We start from the raw sequence: 17,374 nt of genomic DNA on the forward strand, positions 1-17,374 counted from the left end.
ACAAGAAGTTGTGGGAAATCAAGACTCTCTGGGGACAACAATTTAAAAAAAAAAAAAAGCATTGTGCATCACTAGAACTCCAGCCTCCAGTCTGGTCCCGCTCTGCTAGAATGAAGGACCAAAGCTACTTTTCACACTGACGGCTACATGCTGGCAGCAGACTGGCACCTTATTTAGCTGGATGGATTTTATAACATGGAAGTTTTGTTTCACAATGACAGAACATATTTCAGTGGTTGAGTTTCTTATCAATATCATCTCCCTTTTTCCTGAAAATCCTGTTGTTGTTGTTTTTTCCCCCTAGCGTGTGCTCTTAGGAGAATTAATATGGAATGTGCATCTTTATTCATTTCTGCAAACAGCTTTAATATCTAACATGTGGTGTGAAAGGTAATAGCTAAAAGCTAAGACAAACTTAGCACAACCTCGCTGGCAGAACAACAACCCTCAAACAATAACTTCATTTTAAGTTTACATGGTGAAATCCAGCACAATGAAGACACTAACGCTAGATGCAATGAGCGCATGCTCCCACGTCAGGGCATACAATTTCTGTCGATGATAACTGCCTTGGCATGACTCCTGTCACCTTGGCAATGCGTCACAACGAAATAGTGCACTCAGCCACGTCTTGTGGATAACTTTTTAACGGTGAAAAACAATATTAACATAATAATAATTGATTTAATATTTCTTTCATAGGTGATCACGGTATAAGCGGGATAATGTCGCTTCAAGGTGTCCATTATCATAAATTAATGGACGACGTGGAGATGTGAACTGTCCAACAAAGTCCATTAAATTATGACAATGGACACCTCAAAGGGCATTATGCCTTACTTATTGCCCTTTAAAAGAAAGATAGTTTATTGTGCATTAATATCATTATTACAAGGGCAATATGAAATATGAATAAACTCATAAAATTAATTAATTAATTAATAAATAACAGAAAAACAAATAGCAGAAAACACACATAACACAAATGAGATAAAAAGAAAATTGTTCTAAAAATACCTGTTTAGAAGAGTCCCGAAGTTAAGCAACTGTCTCAAAGTCCTGCTGCTGGTGTAAGACTTCAGTAAATCTTTTAGATATATAGGAACTTGACCATCCAAAGCTCTGAACATAAGGACAATATTTTAAACTTTATTCTGAACCTAAAGGGGCGCCAGTGTTAGGAAATCAAGATAAGAGGTATTATTATTAACTAAATAATTAAAAAGTATATTATTAGACCTCCTGGATGTTTTGAACCAGTTTGCTAGGGCAGCAGAATGAGGAAGAAAGGGGATTTAAGAGACTTTGAGCGTGGCATGGTTGTTGGTCTGAGTATTTTCTGGGCTTTTCACACACAACCATCTCTAGAGTTTCCACAGAATGGTCTGAAGAAGAGAAAATACCCAGCGAACAGCAGTTGTCTGGACCAGGATGCAGCAGAAGACCACTCCTGTCAGTTAAGAATAAGAAACTGAGGCTACAATTCACAAAGACTCACCAACACTGGACAATAGAAGATGGAGAAACGTTGTAGGTCTGATGAGTTTCCATTTCAGCTTCACATTTAAATGGTAGACTCAGAATTTGTTGTAATGGCTTAACTCTCTTGTCACATCCCTTTATGCACTATTCAAGGAAACATTTTAAATATTTAAATGCTTGTTTGATGGATGAAAGCAACCAAATTAATCAATACTTGGTCACAAAGTGGACCCAGATGGAGTGTCCCCCTAATGTTTGCAAGCCTGTGCAGATCAGCTTGCTTCCATCCTCACTCAGCTCTTCAACAGATCTCTGGAGCTGAGTAACATCCTCTCCTGCTTCAAGTGCTCCACCATCATTTTGGTACCCAAGAACCCCACCATCACAGGACTGAATGACTACAAGTCTGTTGCTCTGACATCTGTAGTTATGAAGTCCTTTGAACGGCTGGTGTTGGGCCACCTGAAGTCCCTCACAGGAAGCTTGCTGGACCCCCTGCAGTTCACCTACCAGGCAAACAGGTCGGTGGATGATGCAGTTAACATGGGACTGCATTATGTCCTGCAGCGCCTGGATCGTCCTGGGACCTATGCACGGATCCTGTTTGTGGACTTCAGCTCTGCATTCAACACCATCATCCTCCACTCCCTCTGCACCAAATTGTCCCAGCTGTGCCACAAGTGGATCCTCAGCTTCCTTACTGACAGAAGGCAGCAGGTGAGGGTGGGGCAGTTCACCTTGGACACCCAGACCAGTGCTCCCCAGGGATGTGTCCTCTCTCCACTGCTCTTCTCCCTCTACACCAATAACCTCCAAGGACCCCTCTGTGAAGCTCCTGAAGGTTGCAGACAACACCACCATCATCGGCCTCATCCAGGATGGTGACGTGTCTGCATATTGACAGCAAGTGGATCAGCTGGAGGTCTGGTGCAGTCAGAACAATCTGGAGCTGAACATGCTCAAGATGGTAGAGATGCTTGTGGACTTTAGGAGACAGCCCCCTGCTCTGTCCCCCACTCACAGTCCTTTACTTCCTGGTTCTGGTTCTGATGGAGGTTTTCCTCTCCATTGTCTCCTTATGCAGCTCAGTGTCACGCCCTCACCTGGTCCAGCCAGGCACCACATCCAGTTCCCTCATCATCCACACCTGTTCCTTAAGATCTCACCCTGCCACATTCACTCCAGTCGTGACCTTTAGCCAATCACCTCCTGGATCCCTAAACAGTCACACCTGTTTCCCATTTGCTCACCAGCCCTTATATACCCCCGCACCACATACACTCCCTGTCAGACCTTGATGTTCATCCCTGCAAGGACCCAGCTCCCCTCCTTTTCTTGCCTCGTGGATCTTCAGCCAGCCCTCCCGCTGCCTGTCTCCTTAAGATGACACTCTCCATTGTAAATAAAGTTATGTTAACCTACCTTTGTCTCCGAGGGGTCCATCCGTAACACTGAGGTTGGAAGATCTGTTGATTTCTTTAGCTAGGTAATTATTTGTATGAATTGATTTATATGAAGACAGTGATTATAAATTGGACTAATGTGGCTCATATAATGTTTGTTTAAATTATGATTGAACTACACTAATTGGATTGAAATTGACTGTCTGGACTTTCTGGAGAAGGACTTAACTGGTTCAGGTCATATTTAGAAGGCCGGAGTTATTTTGCTACGATCGGCAGCGATGAATCCGAGCCAGAGGCCAGGACTTGTGGAGTCCCCCAGGGGTCAGTCCTTGGACCTTTTCTGTTCAACTTGTATATGCTTCCTTTGGGTCAAATATTACAGAACTTTAGCATTAATTATCAGAGTTATACAGGTGATCCACAACTTTGTGTCTTTGTCACCAGATGACTGCAGCCCAGTAGACTTATTTTGTCAGTGTCTGGAGCAAATACACACCTGGATGAAGGATACTTTTCTACAATTAAATGAAGACAAAACTGAGATTATTCTGTTTGGTAGCAAAGAGAAGAGGGTCAGTATTGGTAAACACCTGAAGACTCAGGCTCTTAAAATCACAGACGAAGTTCATAACCTTGGAGTGTTGATAGACTCAGACCTGACTTTCAGCAGCCACATCAAAGCTTCACTAAGATGCTTTTTACCAGCTCAGAAACATCAACAGAATTAAAAGTTTAGTCTCTCATAAAGACCAAGAGAATCTCATCCATGCATCCATCTCCAGTAGGCTGGATTACTGTAATGGTCTTTCTGCCTTCCAGTTTATACTAGTTTCCAGTCAGTCAGAGAATAGATTTTAAACCCTTCTGATTGTTTACAAATCCCAGAACGGTTTGGGTCCAGAATACATCCGTGATATGTTCAGAGAATATAAATATAGCAGAGCTCTTAGATCCAAAGACTCTGGTCAACCAAGCCAGACCACAATCCAGACTAACACGGAGAAGCAGCAATTTAGCTGTTATGTTACAACCAAGTGGAACAAACTTCCAGTGGAGATTAAACTTTCACCAAATGCAGATATTTTTCAATCTAGGTTAAAAAACATTTCTTTTCTCATGCACCTATACATGAATTCTGCATGGTAACTTTTTAACTTATCTTGCTTTTAAACCTTTTTATGTAATTTGATTTTATTGTGATTCTTGCTATTTGTTGCTGCCTTCTACTATTTCTTAATATCTGTAACGCCAAAACATGTTTAGCTTAGTTAATTTATTTATTTGCTTTGTTTATTTAAACTTTCTATAACACCTGTTTCCGGTTTTAGTTTGAAGGCTGTTACCGGAAGTTGAACTAACCGTCCATTGATTGAGTTTCCTGTTGGAACGTGCGCTGACAAACTTCCGTGATGAGTGAAATACAAATGTCCCCGAGTGTTTCTTCGATTGGATGTCTTCCCTCCGAGGCGTCTCTCTGAACAACTGCTGCCCGGCCGGGCTATAGGAAGTAGGATTAAAACTTTATCCGTCACTTTTGACATTTTTTTTTATCCGGGGAGGAATTAGATTTAACAGTTGACAGCATGTAGTGAAGTTTGTCTTTTAAAATCACCTGATGTTGAACTGAACAGTGTCGTTGTGTTTGTAGTAAATAACAACACCGTATAACTCTGGGGTGAAGTGTTTCTGTTATTTTTCTGAAGCGTAACTTGTCAGCAAGGTCTTCAAACGTGGACGTAGTTCCTTGGGGAACGTCCGGATCCTATCGCCGCTGTTTTTAGCCTCTGTTGGGAGGAGGGAAGAGTTAGTTAATTCTCTGTCTTCCAGACAAACCTACACTGGTGGTTTTTCATCTGTCTGTGGCTGAATGAACTGAACAAGTTTGATTTTTTTTACTCCCTCTTAAAATGTGCGGTTTTTGTGATTATAAAGAAGTAAATTGTTAAATTTAAACGATACACTAATAAAAAGTGCGTAGACCATTGGGAACTTTTTGGCAGCTACAACACAGTTAATAAAACTGGAACTATTTAGTTCTCTATTACTATTTGAACTCTATTAGGTCTCCAAAAATGATACTTTATATGCTTTATATGTACATTGAAATGTCGCCTTTTAATACAATGTAAAACAAATCAATTGTTTAATTTTAATGATAAATTATGTTGTTTTTTTCAGTCAACTTAACCTTTCTCATCCCCTCTGGCCTTCAGTGAAGGCTCCCATCCCATTCTTTACAGATTTCTTAAGAAGCGACTCCACAGAAACTCCCACAATGTCTAGTTTTGTAGAGGATGAAGAACCAAAGACTACACTAAGCCTTCTGTTTTGTTTTTTTTTTTCCAGATAACTGGCTCAGGATATACAAACTCACAAACCTGCGGTGCCAATTTTGTTCACAACTATATAAATGGATCCATCAAGCCTCAGTAGACCAGTCTCATCTAGTTTTTATTTTCTGTGCCTGATGTTCTTTCCAGTTGGTGCTACTACAGAGGTGTCGCTACATGCATCACTATAGTTTTTCTTGGTCACCCTGTCTGTGTGGACGTCTTCAAGTATAATTATGACAGTTGTCCTTAGAGTACACTCCTGTAGTACAAGATCAGAACCTGGTCAAGTGTGATCAGTGTTTCTTGAATGAGATATCATCGTCATCTCAGGCTTTAACAGCTGGATCCTCCTCAAACAGCTGTTTTCATGTGGGAAAACAGAAGATGTTTGTCAGTAATGAACAAATTGTTCAGGTTTATTTACTGCTTGTGTTTCTGCTGCAGAATGAGTCTACGAGAGATCAGTGAGAACGTAAAGCTGGCCCGGGAATATGCTTTGCTGGGAAACTACAGCTCAGCCAGTGTTCTTTATCACGGGCTGCTGGAACAGATCAAAAAATACATGTGCACCGTGAGAGACGGCGGCTTCCAGCAGAGATGGCAGCAGGTAAATATCTCATTAACAACTTTTCAGACGGTACCAGGAATGTGTCGCGGCCTTCCTCATGTATGATTCTGGATTCATTTCTCAGTTGTGGCAAGAAATTAGTGAAGAGAGTCAACAAGTTCAAGACATAATGTCCACTCTGGAGAACTTCCAGCTGGATGCAGCGCCTGCCAAACCCAGTAACCATGACGACTGTGAAATAAGGCCACTTCACGTGGAACAGAGGTATAAAATTTGCTGTCTTTTCATTCAGTCACTGATAAATAAATTTTATTTATTTTTGTAATATTGATTTAGTTCTTAAATTTTTTTTATTAAGAAATATTTTAAATGTTAAAAATTTTTATTTTCAAGTTTACATTTTAGCGTTAATGTTTTATTTTATTGTTAAAACATGATAGATTTAAATTTGTTTACTTTTTTAGTTAATATACATTGGTGTTATAATCAACCATTTCTAGAATAGTTGTTATCTAGAAATATAATAGAGCTGGTGTGTTTTTACATTTCTTATATGATTTTGGCTTCCTGTGGTTATAAAAACAGTAAATTGGCCAAAACCTGTTTGTGTTGCTGCCTGATGTTATAAATGCAGCACGTCTCTGCAGCTCAGTTCAGTAACCCTGGTGTTGAGAAGAAGCTGCTGGTGTGCTCCTGGAGTTGTTTAGGGAGGTATAAATTAGTAGAGGAGAATAGAATTTCAGCATTTGGTCAGTAAATGTCTTGGAAACACTGTTTTGAGGAGTTGGTGCTCAGTAATACTCTGTTATATGACAGAAGCTGCATCACAAGCAGCACCACCACTTTGTTCAAGTATTTAAAGATCCCTCAGTCTTCTTGGCCAATCAATAACAGATGAAAACTAATAAAAATAAACTCAGAAGCTTCTCAACTTCTGCATCCATCTACCTTCACATACTGTCAGGTTTGACCCGTTTTAACATTTGAAAGCAGTGAAAATATGCTGAACATCGTCCTTGTAGCCTGAAGTTTAATGACTTCTCCTAAAGAGGCCTCTAATACATAGAAATAAAAATATTAATAAATGTAATATTTTGAATGGGTTTAACAGGTTTTAGCACACTTTGGCTGTTTCGGCTCAAATTTGACCCGTATCTTTCTAGATGAATCTACCAGTGTGGGTCACATCCAGAAAAACTGTGGTTTTAGGGAATCTGGGAACTCTGAAACGGCACATGCCATGTTTCCAAGTATTGTTATTTTATTTTTATGAAACAGTGATGATAATAATGAATTAGATTTTTATAGAATCAAAATCGAAGTTTGGGTTGGTCAGACGATGGTGGTGGGGTAAATAAGGTACACAAGCTGCGATTCCACTGATATGGTAGCAAGACATAATGTGAAAAGACGTGGAGGGTAATGTGGAGGAAGATGTAGTCAGCTTAAGAAAACAACAAGGAAGAAAACTGATTACATCCTCTGATGAAGAGGCGCAGGCAGCAAAGCAGATGTTTATGTCAAAAAAACTACTATCTGTTCAACACAAGGGAACAAAAGAGAAGGAGTCTGTCCATCAGAGGACTGAAAAACCGCAGGGACCAGTTTATGCACGTACCTGTATCTAGGTTTAGTGGGTCAGGATGCTGCAGAGGCTGGTGTCATTAAATATTCAGTAAAACAGCCATTTTAGGGATTTTAAAAATAAAAATACAGATGAAAAATATTTAATAGGGATACAAAGACAATACCATCAATTCCTCTCATTTTTTTAGACTGATGGTTAACTAAATTAATATATAGTCGTTGACAAACAGATGAATTATTATGGCATTTATATATTTATGTATTTTACTGGTGAAAGTAGTATTTTATAGAAAGTATTCTATAAAAATGTAACTTCCACTTCCTTTCTCCCCAGCATAGCGGCTTTGAAAGTGATTTTCCACACAGATCAAGTTTCTGTATAAAGTATCCGCTATCGCTGATACTGGCTTGTATTTTATTTGGTATTGAATTGGAAAGAAAATGAATAGTATCACACATCTCTACTCTTAAACTCTCGTCTGTCTGCACTGTAGTGCTGCACAGTTTCCCGCCAGGACCCTCACAGACTTAATTGTCTCAGATCTACTGTGAAGACTACAAAAGCTGTGGCAATTCAAATATTAGCACCCTTTCAGATTTTATCATTTTTGCTCCGAATCCATAAGGGTCTGGTTCTAGGTCCGGATCCAGACCGCGGTCCGCTTGTTAGTGACCTCTGCTCTATAGCATGGTGTGGCCCTCAGGCATCAAACTGCATGTCTGGTCCTCACACTGCCCCCTTAACTTTTTTGAAGAGGTAAAAAAAATTGAAATTTCACTAGACATGTTCAATAAAAAGTTGGGGTTGAATTGAATGTGACCTTTTAGCTGGGAGTGGACCGGTCCTCTCAGGAAGCAGTCACATGCTGCACACTGCCACCTTTTGGCAAGATGCACATCACTTTTCAACATTTTTATATTTGTGGTTTAATTTAAATAAAAATATGATCATGTAAAGAAGTGTTTTTGATTATTTTAAGACTTTTTTTTTTTTTTTTTTGTCGTTCTGTATTAAAACTCAGGGTTTTTTGTTTGTTGCCTCAGAGCACCAGTGTGTAGTTAGGGCACTTTTGTTCAGACATCATTCTACAGTGAATATGTCCTTAGTTGCAAAATAATGAGCATAGTGAATTTTTTACTTTACCAATGACAAACACTAACAGGAGATGAACTAAAACACATTTTAGAAGCAGAAAGTTCATGGTCGAGAAGTTCCCCTGAAGATGCAATTAAGTACTTTTATTTTCTGAGTGTGTGGAGATGACAAGGAAGAGTGGATCTTTACATCAGGTCTGAGACATAGTTAAGAGATGAAGGCTCAAAACGTGTCAGTCAGAGGAGTTAAAGTGTGTGAGCTTTGTGTGTTTATGTGCATGTATGTGGACTAAGAGGGCTTCAGCACATGTTCAAAACTCCACTTTCTACTTGTTTTTTTTAAAGAAAACGTCCACAAGATCATGAATAGACTTTATTTTGTTTGATGGGTTGGAACCATTTATATACCGCCTGTTATAATCACTATAGAAAACCTTGGATTTTAGAACCCTTATACCACAGTGTTGCCCTGAAGCAACAAACCCAAATCCTGGCTGGTTTGATAGATATATTATAAGGTACCACCAAGCTCCCAAAAAAATAAAAAGTTATGCCATTGAGGGTTAAGAACAATATTAACCAGAAGTCACAGATTTTACAAATATCATGTTTCCATGAACCATGAACAGCAGCTGGAATGGATTTCAGCTCAGAAATCAATGTTGATGGAACAGCTGGGGAAGTTAAAGGTGTTGTATGTGACAAAATCATAGATCATTGACAGAAAAATGCAGTCTGTTATTAAAAACCCTGTTTATATTGGTATCTAAGCACTTTAACTGTTTTTTTATTTTCAAAGGCCCTGTTTACACTACAATGCTGAGACAGTAAAACACAAGCGTTCTGGCCTCTTGTTTATACAGTAACAGAGGTTTGGGTGGATAAAACTGCAAAGGTTTGACAACGGCCTCCAGAACTAAATTTTCTCTCAAGGCGAGTCCTGTAGGTGTAAACTGAAAGTGGAATCTTTTGATGAAGATGACGCCTTTCATGTCATCTTGCACTTGTACACTCAGACCCTGTTTGACCTGTTTGACTGTTTCTGATAGTGTTTATGCTGTCAGTGAAGACGCAGAGGTTACGTGTGCCAGATAACTGCTGTGAACCATTTATAATTAGTTGCTGTGAAAGGGGTCATATTTCTGCCACCATTTCTACTACTACTACTACTCTCTGAATGAATAAATCTGCTGTACCGGCAAAGCGTTTAAAGCACCATAGAAGAAGACAGTACACAGTGTTGAAGTAGTTACTTGTAGTGCAGTCATTGTACCTGAGGCCACTGGATCCACTCACACATGAAAATGTCTTTATGTCTGGAAGAAGTTTGGCCACTGATGGCCACCATACATTCACAACTGTACTATACCCATCTTTACCAGTAGATGTCAGTAATTCTTACGCACTGGCCCTTTAAATCTCCGCTACTGAACTTTGCCAGATTTTCCTCCTAACAACATCTAACCCAGCATCATCTTCGTCCTGTCTCTTCTCTTAGATGTCTCCTGTCAGTAAAAGTCAGTCTGATGGTGACTCTTGTCGTGTCTCTTTCCAGCAAGTTGATATCCAGTTGCTTGCGTGATGTAGTGCCATAAAGCAAAACCCAGCTGTAAAGTGATGCGTCTTGGTTAAGTGAAGTGGTTTCTCAGCCTTGGCATGCTGCAGGACAACAACAGCTCCAGAAATGTAGATAATAAATATGTGTGGTATCAACAGTAGTTCGGAACAGAGTTTAAAGGTCAGAAAATTAGGTGGTGCTACTTTAGAGCAGCTGAGCAGAGAGAGTTGTTGTTTCAGAGGTTAAAATAATATGTGTTGTTAAAAAAGCTGCTGGTTCGTGTTGGTTAAATCATGTCTCTTATTTTTTTAGAGATTGTCCCATCAGGCGTCCTGCTAATGCTTATAAAGAGAGCAAACCACCTAACAACCGTCAGAGTGTGGCTGTGAGGGCCCAGCAGAGACAATCACCCCGAGGGGCCAACGGGGACAGGAACAAAGTTTCCAAGGGCAAAGAAAAGAAGGAGTCTAAAGAGCCAAAGGAGGCTGGTGGCAAAGTGAAGGAGGATAAGGTGAACAATGTGGAGTAGTTTTCAAAGATTTATCCCCTCTGAAACTGTGCAGAAGAACCCTCTCACACTAATATCTGTCTTTTCAAGGTTTTCAGTGTTTGCCTAGCCTGTCTTCTTTCTGACCACATGTTTTTTATTTAGTGTTTTTATCACAGTCTCAGTTCCAAAACAGTTGGGACCCTATAAAATTTCCAAACCTCATCAACCCATATTTTATTCCCAGTAAAACATAAAAAACATATGATGTTGTGGGAACTGAAACATTTTACCATTTGATGGAAAATATGAGCTGCTAGTGAATCTGATGCAGCAACACAACTGTAAAAAGCTGGGACAGGAGCAATAAAAGGCTGGAAAAGTAGTCAGTACAAATCAAAAACAACTGGAGAGGAATTCGACATCTAATCAGGTTAACTGATTAACTGGGTATACAAGGAGCATTTCAGGCAGACAGTCACAGAGGGAAACAGAGGTTCACCAATCTGAGACAAACTGGCCCTAAAAATTGTCAAACAATCTCAGAAAAATGTTCAATGTAAAATCGTGAAGACTTTGAAGATTCCACCATCTACAGTGTATGATGTCCTCAAAAGATTCAGAGAATCAGATCTTGACAGTGCTCTGTGTGCATGGGACAAGGCTGGATGTTGGTGATCCTGGGGAAAAGCACTGCATTAACCCTTCAAATACTTCAATTATGACAGGCCACCTTTTTGGCTTTTTTCAATAAATGTGTCCCCTGCACTCCTCCACACAATTCCACAAGTACCGTAACTCATCATGTATCAACGGAAAGCTACGCTGCTTTCAGAGTCTGCTGGAATCATGTTAATAGTGGTAGAAAATGGTTGAGGAGTTAGTTATTTGAACTGTAGATGTCATTTTGGTGACAGGATGAGACACGATGAGTTAAAAGTAGACATGATTTTCTACTGGAAACCACTGCATGGACTCAGGAAGACTTCCAGAAACCACATCCTGCATCCATCACAGCAGCATGGCTTCACAGGAGAAGAGTCCGACTGCTGAACTGGCCTGCCTGCAGTCCAGACCTTTCACCAGTACACAACATCTGGAGCATCATGGAAGCAGAAATCCAGCAACCAAGGTCCAGAACTGTAGAGCAGCTAGAATCCTGCATCAGACCAGAACGGGACAACATTCCTCTCCTAAAACTCCAGCAACTGGTCTCCTCACTTCCCAAATGTTTACAGACATGTTAGAAGAAGAGATGCTACACCATGCTGAACATCACCCTGGAACTACTTTTTACACCATGCTGAACATCACGCTGGAACTACTTTTTACACCGTGCTGAACATCACCCTGGAACTACTTTTTACACCGTGCTGAACATCACCCTGGAACTACTTTTTACACCGTGCTGAACATCACCCTGGAACTACTTTTTACACCGTGCTGAACATCACCATGGATCTACTTTTTACACCGTGCTGAACATCACGCTGGAACTACTTTTTACACCATGCTGAACATCACGCTGGAACTACTTTTTACACCATGCTGAACATCACGCTGGAACTACTGTTTACACCATGCTGAACATCACGCTGGAACTACTTTTTACACCATGCTGAACATCACGCTGGAACTACTTTTTACACCATGCTGAACATCACCCTGGAACTACTTTTTACACCGTGCTGAACATCACGCTGGAACTACTTTTTACACCATGCTGAACATCACGCTGGAACTACTTTTTACACCATGCTGAACATCACGCTGGAACTACTTTTTACACCATGCTGAACATCACGCTGGAACTACTTTTTACACCGTGCTGAACATCACCCTGGAACTACTTTTTTCCAGATGTGTTGCTGCATCAGATTCACTATCGGCTCATATTTTCCATCACATGGAAAGATGTCTGTTTCATCATCTGACCTGTTGTTGATCTTATGTGTTTTTATATTGTCCAGGAGAAAGAAGTGAAGAAGTTTGATGGGACGGGTTATGATAAAGACCTTGTGGAAGCTCTGGAGAGAGATATAATATCTCAGAATCCAAGTGTGAAATGGTAGGTGAATTCTTTGGGGTTTATACTTGATCCAGTGTTTTTTCTTTCACTGGTCAGCTGGTTTTCTTGCTAAGCTCATTAACATGATTTTGGGCCTAATCCTGTTAAAGCTGTGAACCTGTGGAATTTGAGTTTGTTAAAGTGGCTTCTACGTCCCGTCTACAATTCATCTACAGCTTTGAGCTCCCCACAACTCCTCGTTTGATTTCTCATGTAGAAACTTGACATGTAGAAAAACATCCCGTTATTGCCGTTATACAAGCCGACAGTCAGATGAGGTTAATTAACCTGTTCTGGTGTGAGTAGCAGCCCTCTGACTGATGTCAATAAAACACCTGTTTTACTTTTAGGGACGACATTGCAGACTTAGAAGATGCAAAGAAACTCCTGAAGGAGGCGGTTGTTCTGCCGATGTGGATGCCAGCGTTTTTTAAAGGCATACGGAGACCATGGAAGGTACTGAGCTGGAGGAAGTTTTGGTTTCTGGTTTTTATCAGTTGCTTTGCATTATTTAGAAGTTGATGTGTATTCCAGGGAGTCCTGATGGTGGGGCCTCCAGGGACGGGAAAGACACTTTTAGCCAAAGCAGTTGCTACTGAATGTAGAACCACTTTCTTCAACGTCTCCTCATCGACTCTCACCTCTAAGTACCGAGGAGAGTCGGAGAAGCTCGTCCGTCTTCTTTTTGAAATGGTAAGTAATGTTCTGCTGTCCAGATGAATTTCAGGGTTTGAGTAAGGACTACATTTCAGTATAGAACAGAGGCAGTGTCTGAACTGGAAATATTTCTAAAGATCTGCCTTAGCTATATTAGTTATATTTATATTTCTGTTTCAGGTGTTAAATGTTAACGCCTAACTCCTGAAAATTCCTGCTTCTGCCCACTGGTACCAGCAAAATCGAGGCTTATTTGTAGGGTAAAAAAAAATCTCTGATTTTTTTTTTACAACCAAATCCGATTTTAATCAATTTTTTTTCTTTTCTTTTACAAAACATAAATAAACTTATTAAAAACGTTTATTTGTTTATATTGATGAATGCCAGCAAAAATAGAGCATATAATGTCATAGCTTTTCCACCATATAAACAACTCTTACATAGAAATATGCGACACAATGCATCCGTGATCTCTTTCCATCTGGATCCTTATCATACAGGACCCACAGCAAAAATATTTCCCCTGATGAAGGTTGTCTCTTAACTAGGGTTTGTGGGCTAAAGTTGACTTCTGCATCTCATAGAGAGCAGCATTTCTCACTGCAGTTATACGCACAGCTAAATCCCAGGCATGAGTGAAGGACCACTTCACTGAGAATCTGTCAAACACCGTCCTGGTGTGGAGGGAGGGCTAAGTCTGCTGCTAACTATGGAAAAAAATCCAGATTTTCGAGTCGGCGTCTTCTGATGGCAGTTAAAAAGATCATGAGGTGGTAAAAGCTGTAGCTGTTTTCTCATTTTACTCGTCCCAACTGTGGTTGCTAAGCAACAACAGCTGAGTCAGCTAATATTTATCTTCATCCACCAGGATGTCCTAGCAATCTTTCTGATGATGATGACATAGCCTGGACTCCTATGAAGAAGTCACCGTAGCAATGACACTATAAAAAAAATCAAAAGTCATACTTCCAGGAGCAGAAACGGTTCCGGATTTGTCTTAATCCTGACAGCTTTCACCCATCCACACACCAAGGAGTTCTAGACTTCCAAGATTTTCCATGTTTTCATTTGCTTGACCATTTAGAAGCTGGTCTGAAACCACAGCTAGTTTCAGATATCAGGAACTGAACTGATTTAGAGATTTAATATTTACTGAAACAACCCCAAACTACCAGTTTTGGTCCTTAAACTGGATTTAAAACTCAGTTTTCCTACATGGAGCTCATTTCAATTTTCCATTTTTCTAGGCTCGTTTTTATGCTCCCACCACGATCTTTATTGATGAAATTGACTCCATGTGCAGTCGCAGAGGAACTTCAGAGGAGCATGAAGCCAGCAGGAGGGTGAAGGCGGAGCTGCTAGTGCAGATGGATGGTACCATGCCTTTACCCTTTATTTACCATCATCTTATATGTTCTTCCTAAAATGTTGTTCTTCAGTAACTTCCTGAATTTTTCCAGAATTATTTTCTTTGAGTTGTTGCGTTTTGGTGGCTTTGATTCAGGTGTGGGTGGAGCTTCAGAGAATGATGACCCATCAAAGATGGTGATGGTGCTGGCAGCCACCAACTTCCCGTGGGACATCGATGAAGCCCTGAGGAGACGGCTGGAGAAGAGGATTTATATCCCTCTGCCTTCAAGTAAAGAAATCTCTGCAGTGGGATTAACTGGATATACACACACATATATGTGTTTGTGTGTATGTTAGTGCTGGGCAACAATTGGCGTTTTTAATAATCTTAATCGCATGAAATGTTGCGATAATCACGATTAATTGCATTGTTCATCTTTCCTACTGCTATATGAAGAAAATGCATTTTATTTTACTAACACTAAATCATGGGTCTGCAACCTGTGGGGGTTCAGATGGTACCGAGGGGTCATGCAGCAGGCCCAAAGGCCCACGTAGTGTGTGTGTCCAAACACCAAATCATTCGGGTTGAAGTCTGTGATTTAGCTGCACAACTTCTGTTATTCTGCTTCTGGAAGAAAACTGGAAACTAAAGGTAGAGACGGTTTTAGCTCCTGAGGAGCTGGAAATGGAGGAAAAGATTCCTACTGTTGAACTTCTGGCTTGACGTCCTGTCGTAAACTTGCTGTTTGTTTGCAGCCCAGGGGCGGGTGGAGCTGCTCAGGATCAACCTGAAGGAGCTGGAGCTGGCTGGGGACGTGGACCTGGACAAGATTGCTGAGCAGATGGAAGGTTATTCAGGAGCTGATATCACGAACGTGTGCAGGTCGGTCATCCTTCTAACACACAGCACAGACGAGATGTTTTTTAATTTGTTTTCACAATATTTTATTTTAAAATTTGACAAAACACATTTTCACCACTTCTTTTTTTAACAACCTAAGAGGCAAAAGTAAATACATTTAAAAAGTAATAAATTTTTCAAATGTAAATAAATAAATAAAGGTAAATGAATAATAAACAAAAAGTAAATAGTAAATAAATAAATGCATAATTGAATTAGGGGCTGCACGGTGGTGTGGTGGTTAGCACCGCAGCTGGTTTGAGCCTCGGCTGGGGGGGGGTTCGAACCTAGGGGGGCGTGGCCTTTCTGTGTGGAGTTTGCATGTTCTCCCCGTGTATGCGTGGGTTCTTTCCGGGTTCTCCAGCGTCCTCCCACCATCCAAAGACATGTTAGGTTAACTGGTCACTAAATTTTCCCTAGGAGTGTGTGTGTGTGTGTGTGTGTGTGAATGGTTGTTTGTCTCATTCTGTGTTGGCCCCGCGATGAAATGGTGACCTGTCCAGGTGTACCTGCATCTCACCTGCTGAAATGCTGGGATAGGCTCCAGCTTACCAAAGACCCATAATGACCCCATAAAGCGGTTTAGATAATCCACTACAGATATTTCTGCTCATTTAACAGCTGCATGTTACATGAGAAGCAAAAAAAGACACACGTCTTCATCTTTACCTCCACCTGACCTTCATCAACTTTCATGTTTTCTTAATTTGGTGACTTTTATTAACCCAGAGGTCAAATTGAGTGCAGTTCGCAAAATGTATTTATTTATTTCTACTCCCTTTTCTGACATAAAGTCTAATGTTTGTAATGAAAGTGTTTCACTCTGACGGTGTAGAGACGCCTCTCTGATGGCCATGAGACGAAGAATCGAGGGGCTCACCCCAGAGGAGATCCGCAACATTTCCCGGGATGAGATGCACATGCCGACCACCATGGAGGACTTTGAGTCGGCTTTGCGGAAAGTGTCTAAATCCGTCTCTGCAGCCGATCTGGAGAAGTATGAGAAGTGGATTGAGGAGTTTGGATCCTGCTGAGAACAGTTCTAGCTGTGTTAAATGTTTAACTGGTATGTAGTCTGGGTAATGAGGAGGCTTTTCATGGCAGGGTGTCATGGAGGGAAACTAGTGCAACTGTTTCTGAGTGATGACTAGTATCGAGACAGTTTAGGAACATTTCAGATTATTGTAGTTTCAGAAATATTTGTGAAATCAGCTAAAATCTAAACTCCAACATGAGGCTCCTGTTTCCTGACTCACCGAAGTGCATGATCTTTGTACCGGTCTCTGTCAATGAGTCTGGACAACCAATCAAATGTAGGAAGACTTTTCTGTGATATGTTTCTGATTTTTTCTTTAATAAAGGCACGAAGAGAAGTGAAGTAAAAGTTTCAAAGGACAAGTCTTTACTTCTGATCAAGGAAACGGTCTGTAGAAAGCGCTCAGCAGCCAAAGGTTCGTTCCACCGTTCAAAACGACATGCTGCGTTTTTATAAGACCCATTATCGACTTAACAGAAGACAGACGTCCAGAGGTCCGTACTACGAAGCGGGATTAACATACCCGGGATCTCTCTCCGTTACCTGGGTTGGCTTACACAGACATTCAGGATCCGGAGAAGCGGTATGAAGCTGGTTATCAACTCGGTAATTCAACCCAGGGTTTTCCATCTTGATCAGTGTGTACTCACATAAAAGGGGTGGAGTTTGCAGTGTCGGACCAATCACAGACATGGAGAACCTCTGCAGAGCAGCCTACTTCACCATGGAGGAGCAGACAAAATTTTTTTTTTTTTTCTTGAACATGAAGACTTTGAACACATCATCCAGGCCAAAAGCAACACTGTTGCCACAGCAACAGCCAGGAGGTGATGCTTGCAGAAA

General features: G+C 40.7%; 1 protein-coding gene across 2 annotated transcripts; it reads left to right on the plus strand.

Moving 5' to 3' along the window:
* Positions 1–2,783: 2,783 nt before the first annotated feature.
* Positions 2,784–16,870, plus strand: katna1 (katanin p60 (ATPase containing) subunit A 1). 2 transcript variants are annotated; one of them, XM_041975859.1, is made up of 11 exons: positions 2,784–2,860; positions 5,666–5,828; positions 5,914–6,053; positions 10,342–10,540; positions 12,487–12,584; positions 12,935–13,040; positions 13,119–13,277; positions 14,489–14,615; positions 14,746–14,880; positions 15,351–15,477; positions 16,331–16,870. In XM_041975859.1, exons 2-11 carry the CDS (start codon positions 5,667–5,669, stop codon positions 16,527–16,529), a joined length of 1,452 nt encoding a protein of 483 aa, XP_041831793.1. In that variant the 5' UTR covers positions 2,784–2,860; position 5,666; the 3' UTR covers positions 16,530–16,870. The 2 variants fall into 2 exon arrangements, with proteins under 2 accessions (XP_041831793.1, XP_041831792.1); XM_041975858.1 differs by lacking the exon at positions 2,784–2,860 and adding an exon at positions 4,243–4,395.
* Positions 16,871–17,374: the final 504 nt, after the last annotated feature.

This window comes from Melanotaenia boesemani, chromosome 22 (genome assembly GCF_017639745.1).
Source record: "Melanotaenia boesemani isolate fMelBoe1 chromosome 22, fMelBoe1.pri, whole genome shotgun sequence".
Taxonomy (NCBI): Eukaryota; Metazoa; Chordata; class Actinopteri; order Atheriniformes; family Melanotaeniidae; genus Melanotaenia; species Melanotaenia boesemani.